This window comes from Melozone crissalis, unplaced genomic scaffold, assembly GCF_028551555.1.
Source record: "Melozone crissalis strain CALT ecotype California unplaced genomic scaffold, PUWL_Pcris_2 ptg000019l_1, whole genome shotgun sequence".
NCBI lineage: Eukaryota > Metazoa > Chordata > Aves > Passeriformes > Passerellidae > Melozone > Melozone crissalis.
This window is the reverse complement of record NW_026535797.1, coordinates 22,367,726-22,380,560: the sequence shown is the minus strand read 5'-3', so window position 1 is coordinate 22,380,560 and position 12,835 is coordinate 22,367,726. Positions and strand designations below refer to the sequence as shown.

General features: G+C 37.3%; 1 protein-coding gene across 1 annotated transcript in view; it reads right to left on the bottom strand.

Annotated features, from left to right (window-relative positions):
• Positions 1-12,835, bottom strand: part of LRMDA (leucine rich melanocyte differentiation associated) — a 605,897-nt gene that overhangs the window by 260,992 nt on the left and 332,070 nt on the right. Inside the window, exon 3 of the mRNA XM_054276517.1 lies at positions 4,717-4,843. Coding sequence (XP_054132492.1) covers positions 4,717-4,843 — 127 coding nt within the window. The remainder of the gene's footprint in view (positions 1-4,716; positions 4,844-12,835) is intronic.

Below are 12,835 nucleotides of genomic sequence, written 5' to 3'. Positions count from 1 at the left end.
AAAAAATCCCATTCTGCCCACTGGAGCAGCATTAGTTTTCTTTATGTAGCTGGAGTTGCCAGTGCTCTTAAAGGCATTTTAGAATCCCCATGGTTCCAAGGCTGCAGATAAGACTGCATTTCAATGTTATGAAGTAACAAAGCATCACAAAGACAAAAATAAAGTAGCATATCACACTTTTTTTAAAAGTTGTGATATCTGCAGCTCAACTCCTGCAAGCAAAGTTGTAGAACAGCATAAGGAATCAGCTGGACTGTGGACTACTTCTCTCTTCCACAGATGTATGGAAGGTGCACAGAAGACTACTTCTCTCCTCCATGATGGCCTTCACATGACTTAATTTTTACTTCAGAAAAGGAATCTAGAACAATCTTCTTTTCTAGAAGAAAGATTCTTGGCTCATTAGGTACACAAGTTCTCTAACAAGCCACACAGATCTCACTAACTCCACAGTTGTGGTGTGGAGAACTCAGAAGCCTATGCAGGAAGAGTTCTGCACCACTTCAGTTGTCTGTTTAGAGGGATTGGGGAACCATGCATTATGGGAGAAATTTTGTATCTTTAAAGTATTCACTCAACCTAAACATCAAATCTTCAGCAGTTAATATAATGAGGTTCCGGTCAGACTGGGACTTCTGTGTCTTCAGGCACTTGAGGACAATTTAGGAACAAGGACAGAAGCATAATAAATTGCAATCTATAGTTTTGGTCATAAGTAAATCTGTAAATATTAGAGATTATTGTGAGACCTGTGTGAAGACAAATTATTCCAGAAGCACTTACTGGTATGTTGTTCTGTTGAGGTACTTAATATATGCTGTTTTCAAAGACTCAAGAACATGTAATACCTAAGTCTGAATCAACTCCTCTTGCCATAAGAAATGTACATACTATTATGGACATTCTGCTCAGTTCTAAATTTCCCATGGTATGAAATATTTTGGTTTTTTCCTAAACTTTTCAAAACCTAGATATATAGTCAATTATAAAACCACAGAATATGTTAGTTTTAAGGGACCCACCATAATGATTAAATTCAACTCCTGACCCTGCACAGGACATCCCCTAGAGTCACACCTTGTGTCTGAGAGCATTGTCCAATTGCTCCCTGAGCTCTGTCAGGCTGGTGCTGTGACCATTGCCCCAGGGAGCTGTTCCAGTGCCCAACCACCCTCTGGTGAAGAACCATTTCCAACCTAAACTTCCCTTGACTCAGCTTCAGGCCATTCCCTCGGGCCCCGTCACTGTCACCACAGAGCAGAGATCAGTGCCTGCCCCTCCTCTTCCCCTCAGAGGAAGCTGTGCCTGCAGTGAGGTCTCTGCCCTCAGTCTCCTCCTGTCCAGGCTGAACTGACCAAGGGACCCCAGCTGCCATTCAGCTTCCTCTCAAGCCCTTCACCATCCTCACGGCCCTCCTCCCTGTGTGCTACATTTACATTCAACACCTTTTTCTCAAGAAATTTTAGTACCAGCTCCTCAAAAGTATATAAAATGTATGTTAAATATAACGCTTTGATAGTTTGTCAAATTTTAAAGCTGCCCATTTGAGTAGTTTTGACAAATAATATAAAGATTGAAATGTAAAGGAAATTGAAAAGTCCATACCATATTGTTCCATACCGATCCAGATCAGCACAGTGAAAAGGCACAAATCCTCACACTGCTATAACACCCACAGAGAAATAAATCTATTTACAAGTTTCCTGACTGATTCGTAGTATCTAGTAAACACACTTAAAAGGAGAAATGAGGCTTCCCATTACAAGAATACAGACTGCAGTCATAAGTCCTCCTCCAAAAGCAGCTTCCCATCTACTCCCATCCATCCTGATCTGCATTGCTTTTTGCTGTCCACTGTATGTGAGAAAGAAACTAAGATATGTTTCCCAAAGTCAATCAGACTTTTAAAAAAATAACCAAAAATATAACTATATACACAAAATAAAGCGTGTTAGGTACATAATCCAACACTGCACAGTGTTGAGGACTCTCCTTTAGGTATTTCCATTATATAGACTGCATTTTAAAAGACTTTAAACAGATTATACCTAACAGAAAAGTTGAGCGGTAACACATTTTTTTAATTGTTATATTTTAATTTACTCCTTCTACTTGTAGCAGAAAAATTGGTAGTGGCCTGACTGTAACTAAAATAGGCAACCAGAAGAAAAAAATACCAGGTGATTGTTCTTAGTCTTTGCCTGATTTAGAGATAAGCTTTCATATTTTTACAGTATCCTGACATTATGTTAGGAGGGCCCAAATGTTATTTACACATGCAATGCCACACAATAAGTGAACCATGCAAAATGAGTAGAAAGCTCTTATCAGAACTATCAAAACAGGATATGGATCAAAATGAAGCCAGAATAAAAGGAGAGAAGAGTACAGTTATATTAAGAGATACTCAGGAAAGTTCTCATATGTGTTCTAAAGTTTACATATAATCCAATTTTCAAAGGGGTCAGTTTGGCCTTTTGTTTATTTTCATCTCTCTCTCACTCTCTCTCTCTGTATATATTTATGTATACATGGCAATATTCCACCCACTGAAGTTTTATTTCAGATGAGTATTCTTTGTTCAATTGTGTCCTTTATATAGGGCTACTGTCGTATACTGAACAATCTTTTCTATAATGTATTTCATTATCCTATTAAATGTACATTTTTTTCTTAACATTTTTGAAGAATTCTATAGAGGAATAATTCATTAAAAGAAGTGATTCAAGTTCAAATAAGACCTTTTTCAAACACAGCATTAACATGGAGGAGAGGAATCTGGAAGGTCTCTGTGCTTCTGTAGACTGATGTGTCTTCCCTACAAGAGATCACTACTCCCCAGGGCTCAGGATGTTAGTGATGGACAGCAGGTAATTTTTCTTCTCTGGGCAGTTTGTATACAATAGGTGTTGTACAACTATTTCTGCAACTCCTCTATTAAGTTATTTGTAGCATACTACAAAATGCATATATATATTATTTCTACAACCTAGAATATTGAAGTACCTAGGTCTACAACCTAGGTACTTCAATATTCTCAAAGCTCTAACTTCATAGTTTTTAGATTAAATTAAAAAAAAAAATCCCAGGACACATAAAATCCTTCTTATCATGTTATCATTGACTTTGAGAGCTTACTCACTTGACAACACTATTCTAGTCTGTCTGTGGGACCAGCAGAAACTCTTAAAAGATTACTACTGACAGGATAACTTTATTCCCCTCTCATTTTGTTCACTGAGTTAGTATTCAGTACCTTTGCCCTCTTTTTGGGAAGTGTGAAACTCCTCCAGTAACCCCATAGTACAAATATACTTATGTGCTTTTTTGGTCTTATGGCCACACGCACACTTCACGGTTTGTAAGCGGCATCACCACAACAAAAATGTTCTTGTACATTCTTCACGAGTTTAGATTTTACCATCGCAGCAAACGACAAAACAATAAAACCAGTTACTCAAATCCAACCCATAATACCCTGTATTAACCATAAATCTAGCCAAATACCTAGTACAGCAATGATTGTTACTGTTCAAGAGACACTCTTGGCAAATTTCCATGGTTTCAAGAAAGAAAGTTACTCTGCTGAATTTATTTATTTATAGAGTCAAAAATAAGTGCAGAAATGGTAGAATCTGCAGTTATTTTTATTCCTCTCAGTAGGAGGATTTTGCTTTAGTAGGAGGTAAATTGCTCTCAGTTTACATTGTCTGTAATAAAAGCCTGCAGTTGAGCAGTCTTGTCCTCACACTGCAATTACAAGGCCAGGGCTTTAGCAGGCTGTGCTCTAAGACTCTGCAGGCCTCCCTTGGCCTTCTGGCCGCAGTTTGATCACCCTTCACTTTTGCAAAATCATACATTACATGTATGATGTAATCGTCAAATCTACAGATGGGTCAAAGTCTGAGAAAATTATGGAATAATCGAGACTACGTGCATAGACTTTGCAGATAATTAGTTTTTACAGACCATTATCTGTAAGCCTACAGACCAGGGGCTCTGATCAGCAGAGTATTTAGACCAATGTTGACATATTTATTCTTAATAAACAGAAATAGGCTCTAATTTAGGCATATGGAGAAGTGAATGATTGGTTAGAACTGGACTTAGCCATACATCAAAAGACTTTACTATATTAAGACCTTGATTTGGAAAGCATTTTATGTGAATTTATACAGAACTGGAATACCAAGAAGAGAGTGACATGCTTTTACAGCTGCAGTTGAACAGCACCTAGCCGATTGTGCATATTACCGGTTTCATGAAAATAGAGAAAATCATTAAAATTATTATGTGGGTTTAATTAATTTTATCTTACTTTACTTTAATGCTTTAAGAGCTATTTAAAGTATTAAAACCTGAGAGCGTTTCACTGCACGCTCTATTCCACTAGAGGTCAGCCTGCAACAGAACCCCAAGCAAACACGGGAACTGACTGCTGCACACGGGTAGCACTGACATTATTTTCTTTCTCTATTTTATCTATTAGAAAGATTTCTTCAGAGCCATAACTTAGATCTCTCACTAAAATGGAGCAACAGGAAGATATAATGGTGCATTTCATTTATGAATGACCTGTAATAAATTACTATGAAGTATTCCAGGTGCCAAACGAGAGAATGCTTTGTCGGCACATGAACTATATTTCACATACTTTAATTTGGCTGACACATAAAACTCATTTGACATTTTGCAGGTATTTCTTTGAAAGGATATTTGGTTCTTGTTGAGCGTTAAGGTATGGAGGTGGGGTAACCTGGGTAACAGAAGGTCATTTCCAAGTAGATTGTTGTCCAAGATCAGTTCTTCCAAGTAACTGAATGTTTTCAGTCCTTCTAGTGACCTGCAAACGACAAAGGCAACAGGAAAAATGATACTCCACTAAATCAGGGAGGCCATTATGAGCTGAAATAAATATTTTAACCTTCCCTTTCAGGAGTGGGAATAGTTTTGGTTTGGGCCTGTCAGAAGAGTGAATGACAAGCATTAGTGGCAAGGGGAGTGCTGGCACTGCAACACATCCTTCACATGCTGGCAGGATGAAGGATGCGGGTCACTTAGTGAGTAGCCAGGATCCAAAACAAAAGGCTTCAGATATGGGGCCTGCAGGATGAATTTGTCAATGTCTTGTGCCTTCAGGCACCCAGCCTCGCCTGACCCTAACCTCCATTCCCAAGATAAATAACTCTGTCACAGTTCACCTTCATTCCCTGGACACAAATTTAAGTTGTCATCCATCATTTCTGCCAAGAAATATCATACCCTGCTAACAATAATAAATACAACTTCAAGTATCATTTCTTAGTAGTTACCTTAGATGCAATATTAGGAAATGTAGAAGGGATTTTCCCCCCTTTTTATTAACCTCTTAATTAGCTTCTTGAGTTCATGCAAACAAAATAAAATGTTCTCTACAAAATAAAATGCACAATTACTCCTGACAGAAAAGGCATTTGCTTTCTTCCTTCTTGGAACTTACTGTCCCACTGTCAAGCCACAGGTCACATTGCAGAGAGCAGCTTTAAAAAGGAGCATTTGACAACATGGTAGTGAAGATGATTACTTGTTAATAAACAAGGTTCTGGAAGCATTCATTCCTCTCACAGCAAAGTACCAAAAAACCCCAAAAAAATTAAAAAAGAACATTTCATTACCTTGTTAAGGCATCTATTGCAAGCCTGAGTCTTAATGCTTGCTCATTCCAACAGTAAAAAACTCCCTACATATTAATCAACTAAGACACACAATATACAAAGCATAGGCACAGGCACGCATTCACAGCTCATTCACCTACCAGACACCTAAAGATATGCTGAGATTGCATGACTTGACAGCTGATCTACTATGCCTACCAGTGGGAAGATCATCACTGTATCTCCTGGCTGTTTTATAGAATGTGATGAATAAGGGAGATGCAGGTTATACTATTTATTCAGCTTCCAATGACATTTATATTGAGGGGATTTCCACACCCTCCCCCAGTTTTTGGCAAAGATCGAAGTACAGCCAAGGTCCCTGTTAGAATGTTCCACAGACACAATCACTGGAGGAAAACACATTATTAGAAAAGGCAATTTAACATTCATCTGTGCAATGAAAACAAGATACTGCTTTTGTAGCTAGAACCTACAGACCACTTATAGATCACACTAAGACAGCTCAAGCAACTAAAGAAACCAAGTGTGTGACCTTTACACTGGGTACTGCACGCTGAACTACGAATATTCAAGTAACATTTCTGCAACACTGCAACAGGGTATTTCAGTCCAAGGATTCCAAAGTCTCTTGACTTGAAAGAGAGGGGAAACTACCACTTATGCCATTTTGATGCTCAGCAGCTGGACCTGAAAAATTTGCCACCTATACCCTATGGCATATCTATATCATTACAGAGCATTGATACTACAATTTCTGAAGCTGAAAAAGTAAAGGCCTCTATATTACATTTTACTGAAATAATCACCACAGTAACAATCACATGTTTTTCATGTGCCTTAAACCAACAATTTTGGGAAAAAACTTCAATTCAGCCTACATAAACTGTTCACCAATAAAAGCTGTGCTAGCATGCTGCACCGAGCTAGCTGTTTCAGCAAAAGGTCACAACAGACTTGGTTTTGCCAAAGTCAAGATTCAAGGAGAAAGCAGCAAACGTCTTAGACAGTGCTTTCCACCAAGTACCTTTAAAAGGCAAAACAACTCAGAGGAAGTAGCAGTGAGGCTATCAAGCAGTTATGAGTTTTCATTTCAGTTTGACAAACCTAGTTTAGCAAATTCCCCTTAAATACTCTTCATTATATAAATAGTGGATTATTTCCAAACCTCACATTTCAATGTATGACTTTGACTTGCCAAAAGAGTTCAGAGAAGGCCACCTCCTTGTCAGCACCACAGAGCCTTATGGGATGTTAATAGGTCCTTTGTGAAAAAACACTGCTTGGGCTCTGGTCAGTGTCAGCATCAAAATACACATTGTTCTTGAGTTATGTTATGCAAATATAATACTCTTATCATGAGAATCAGCAAATGGTTGGCAACTGGCAAGGAGAAGAAAGCGCACATCCAAAACTGCTGCAGGGGAGGCATAAAACAAAATGACAAGCCATGAAGTGGGACAAAAGGCCTTGAAACACTAGAGGGAGTTGCCTATTGAAACAGCCTTTCTTTCACAACCCTGGGCTGAACACAAGGGTACTAGTTTCATAGCTAGGCAGAGAAAATTGTGCGCAAATCTCCTTACACCTGTCTGGTTTTGATAATTTTTGCCATGTAATGTTATTAGCTGCTCAGTTAAAAAGGAGCCATGTTACACAGGGGGTTGCTTATAATTGCTGTTTTCATGTCATCAAAGCAGTGTGCACTTGGTGATTTAATCACCTAAATTCAGAGTCCAGGGAGATGGGAAGGGTTGCCACAGTACAGAGAGAGGGTGTAGCCATTAATATAAATTTACAGCCATATGTTGTTTTGCTATTAATGGATTTTTTTTTCATCTTAAACTTCTGTTTAAGGAAAAAAAAAAAGCACCAAAACAAAAATGGTAAGACATGGCAAAGAAATAAAAAAGGAAAAAAGTTGTTTGCCATCATTCAGTGTTGCTACCTACTGAATTCTATGCAACAGTCTCTACCATCAAAATATATTAGGAAATACTGCCCAGCAGTTGTACTCCAAAGTGTAAAAGTTTTAAGTACAATCCACACAACTGGTTTTATGGTATAAACTTCAGCAAGTCCCATAACTTCCATGAGCCTCAATTTCCCATCTGCAGATGGGGGATAAGAAAGGATTGCAATTGTAAATTGGTACGGAGAAAGTATTTTTGAAAATCTAAGACAGAAATCAGTACAAAATACTGTCATTTTTATTTTTAATGAGGTTGAGCAAGTAATATTAATGTACTCCAAGTATTTCCTTATGAGCCCATTACAAAAGAGGAAAGGAATGCCTATATACACACAACAGAGGAAGAAGGGCACAAGCAACCTAAGAGACGAGTATAAAAAGAGGGAAATCCCCTAAGAAAGAGAACCAATCTAAAGTTAAATCTGTACTGTTTTCTCATAGTTCACAGCATACAAAATTTCTCCCTATGTTAGTATACTAAAACAAACGCACAATCTCACCACAACAATGCAACCAGCACTGAAGGGCTGGTGGCAAGTAGCTGTTTCCCTTACTTTCAAAAGGCTAATAAACATCACTAAGGTGGATTGCATGTTGCTTGTCCCTGCTCTAATGTCATGAAAGCTGCCCATTATCTCACCCACAGGTACCGTCTCAGTTACCTCATTGCAGGGCTCACACTCTGCTCCCAGAGGAGAGCAAGTGTTGCCAAGAGATTTCCACTGCAATTTTCAAAGTCACATCAAACCGACAAAACATCACAACGTATTCAGTGCCGCCTCATTCAAACAGAAAAAACTTTAAGTTTCCACTGTAATTAACCCTATCCTCGTTAAGATAATTATGATCAAGCTCCCTGTCACAGCTAATATCACAGCATCATTGCCTATGGCTCACGCTTTGCCCTCATTAGCTTACAAAAACACTGCGCTAAACAGGAAACTGACTCCCTCTGCAAAACGACTTAAGATGCTCTGTAAGTAGACAGTAAATAATCCTTTAGAATATAAAGGTCTCAGAAATGTCTTTTTATCCAAAAAGACATTTGGCTAATCAGTATGATTTCTTCCAGCTTTCTTTTCCATAATTCATTCATGGTTTATAACAAAGTTTTAATCATAAAGGAATGTCATGACAGAGATTTTATTTTTTTTTATGTATGTGTATGCATGGTAATTGTCAACTACACTATTTTCATGTGATCCCTCTGGCCTGACAGGGATTTGGTTACGATGAAAGTAAAGAGCAACTCTTCATTTTGGTAATATTTGACAATGAAAATATGAGATTTCATAAATGAAAAAAAGCAGAAGACTTACAAGCAACAGACAAAACTTGTTACTCTGCAGTTGTCCTTGTTCAGAAAAACAAGCTGCTCAGAAGCATATGCTACAAAAGAAGAGTTGCTCACATTTTATCCCACCCCTTCATTAATAAGACAGCTGCCTCATACCTAATTGACTTTTTCTTCCTGTTTAACAGGAAAAGAGAGAGCAGTTAACAATATGCAAATGAGAGAGTTTGGGTTTAGCCTTGAAATTGATTTGCACTTTGTTGACAGGAGATAGCCATTAGCAGAAGTTAAAGATGGAGCTGTTACAAAACAAGAGCTTTTTAAAATACCTTTTCCTTACCTTTAATGTTTTAACAGATTACAGGAGAGCAGAATCAACATGAGAACCCTAGTACTAGATAATTTCAGTATTTAAATAGAAATGGAATTTCTATTTCTCCAGCACCTGCCAGCCAAGGACTACAAAGCATTTTTTTTCCAAAACATTAATGAATTACTTTTCAAAAACCTGCTGAGCTTAAAATTCCATTTTGTAGTAAAGCAGAGAGAGGTTAAGTGACTAACAGAAGGTGACCTCCAGCAATTTTCCCAGAGGCAAGAAATAACACCCAGAACTCCTGACTTCCAGAGTCCTTTGACTTAACCTCACCAAAACATAACAAAGCACAATAAAAAAGGGGGAGATATATATATAGATAGATAGATAGATAGAGAAGAAAAATAAATCAGGTGGAGAAAATACAAGTAAAGCATCAAAAAATGGCCTCTACAGTATTCAAGAATAAAAGATTTTTTTTTGCCAATCTCCTTAGTGATTTTACAATTTCCTGCACGATAATAGAACCAAAAAGAAAACTGAATGAAGTATTTAATGGACAGTTCTGACATGACTTCTGGACCAAGACAGAACACAAACACACACAACAAAGCACCCAAGTGACAGTAAAGAGCCTCCAGGATCAAAATCTGTAAAGCAAGAAATGCTTTGTTTTGTCTAATATCAGAAGAAATGTGAGTATTTTGCAGACTATCTAGAGGTAGCATTTTGCATCACTTCCATTTTTCTGTTGGTAGACGGAAAAAATCTGCAAGCAACTATTTGGGTAAAACTTGAGGCACAGCTGTGAATATGATCAGCAAAAGAGAAATTAAAAGAGATTAACAAGCACCATAATTAAATACCTGTGAAAAGGAGATGTCCAAAAGAAAAGATTAAACTTCTCTTATGAATTGGACATACAATAAGTATCTTTTCAAATAATGGTCGTTCTTGACTTCTTCCAGACATAAAGAAAATAAATAGCATTCCCTTAATTTTCCCCTTTTCTCATACCCTGAAGCATACAAAACTATGTGAGACACTATTACCAATAAAGCCTGGGATGAAAACATCTTTCACAACAATCTTAACCCAGAGTGATATAAGCACATTGAAATGTTGGGAATTCACAAAAACTCAGAACCTTCATCTGTTCTTTTATAGTCTTGTTCTAAGTCTTACACAGCAAATTCTATTGTCTGAAAAAGAAAGTCCAAACTTCTAAACCCTTAGAAGCCACCACCCGCCTCCAAGAAAACCCAAACAAAACTAGACCCAATAAACAGACAAAAAGGGATGAGGTCTCCTGAATTCAATATGTTACGTTTACAATATTTCACAAACATTCCTACCAATTATAAAACAGAAACGTAGATATTTCTTGAGAGAGGGATTTTGCTAATAAGCAGTAGTTCCTCAAATGATGGCATGGTCTGAAAAGCAATAATGCGGATTCATCTCATCCATCTGTAGAAGCCCAGTTACTTTCAACTCCTTACAGGCAGCAAGAAAAGATGGGTACTCCCAGAAGGTGAATCAGACCTTCAGGTGAGGCTCAATGAAGCACATCTGTTTGGGAAGGATGAACAGAGCCTATTTGTCAGAAATCTTGCAATGGAATTAAAGGAAACTGCAACATTAAGGTAAAGAACTGTAAGAGCCACGTCCTGTAGGAGTCCTTATTTACCTGGTGAAATAAACTACAAATCCCAATTACAGCTTTCAGGGGCTCACCGAAACATATTACAGTCAACCATTCAGTTGTTCAACCACCATTCTCTCACACCTAGACTCTACTAAAATTAAAAAAAAAAACCAAACCACAAACAGCAACAACCACCAAAACACAAAAAAACATTGATAAAACAAACAACCAAACCAACCAAGCAAAAGAGATAAATTAGCAACCAAACTGACTGTGGTGGGGTTCAATTTCTTTTCTAATGAATCTCTTAAAGTTTCAGATTTCACTATGTGTATTTAACGCACAAACACAAGAGAATATCCCATTAACACAGCTCAAACTTTATCCTTCATGTTAGGTTGCTTTTTGCTTTAGTTTTTTTATATTACATCTTTGGGACTAAATATGCCAAGATTTTATTTTATACTACTGTTACATTTTTGTTTAAATTTAAATAAAATTACAATCAGTGTACTATAGCCTGTGAGAAGGCAGTTTTCAGATAAGCTATATAAAATATTACAAAATAATATAAAATGGATCGGAAAATACGTTCTTAATCATCTAGTCATCAAACAAGTATCCTATAAGAAAATACAGTTTGTAAAACAGTGCAAAAAATTACCAAGCAGGGAGAAAGTGACTGTATATTTTCATAGTTTATCAATGGGCATTCTGGAGAAAACACCACTAATAGTTCATTTATGCATCACTTGCCTAAAATTCCTAAGTACAGACTTAAACATCCTTCTGCTAAAAATTATTACAACTGTTTGATGAAGAATAGCAATGAGTTAAGAGAAAAACTTGAATGAAAGATTATTTCTTTGTCTTTTTCCCCAGTCTTAACATGGAATTCAATCTTAATAAAACAAATGGCATTAAAAATCCTAATAAAACAAATGGCATCTAAAAAATAAAGGCAACACTGCCATTTCCTGAACTTGAAAGAATTCAATGAAGTATTAGTGATTAAAAATAGCAAAATAATAGCGACAGTTTACAAAATGTTTAAAAAACAAACAATCTGTTTTAAAAAAGCAAACAATCAAAAAATCCCACAAAGAGCTAAAACCCTGTAATGTGTTTATTCTTAAAAGCTCCTCTCAGCTCCATGTGCCAAGTGGAGAACCTATTTATAAACCCCCTAAAAACCAGTATTATAATGGAAATATGAGCAAATTCAAGTGCAAAGGCAGTGCCATAATGAAAGCTTTAGTGTATCTTGGATCAATCTGTCACTCTGCAATTCAGATAGTAACTTAACTCCCCTTTTTCCACAGAGAGCGGGGGAGTAGAGTAGAGTAAAGCCCATTTTGACTACCAGAGTTCAGTGGGAAGGGGGAAAAGAAAAGTAATTTTTCTCCCATCTTCCACAACAACCAAGGCTGAGGATTGACAAGCAAATTGACGCACTGCTCAGAGGGCAAAAGATAAATGTTTGATGAATTGGCCATTGCTGGAGGAGTGATGGGCTTCATATGTGCATAATGGACTAGCTGCCGTTCAATTCAGATTGCCTGCCAAGATAAGAAACCATAATGAATGGACCAAGCACAGCCTGTGCCATAAGAATGTATAATCTGACTAGTTTTAATAAACTTAATAAAAAAGATGAAGCAGAGAGAGGCAAAGGGACTGGCCTTTGTGACCAGCTATAAGAGGTGAGGACAACTAATAGACTGCTCAAGCATGATAGCAGAGAATTGTTAATGGACATAATACTGAATCCCTCGATGTTAAAAAATGTCTTTAGAACAACCTAAAGACAGGGATCTACATAGATGCGCACCACAGACACTGTAGTACCTGTTAATTATCATATGACTGCCATTTATTTATCATTTCCTTCTGCTACCTACCCTGCTTTGTCTCCATTCCGTCCTTTATCCTCTCTGCATGGTATCTTAGT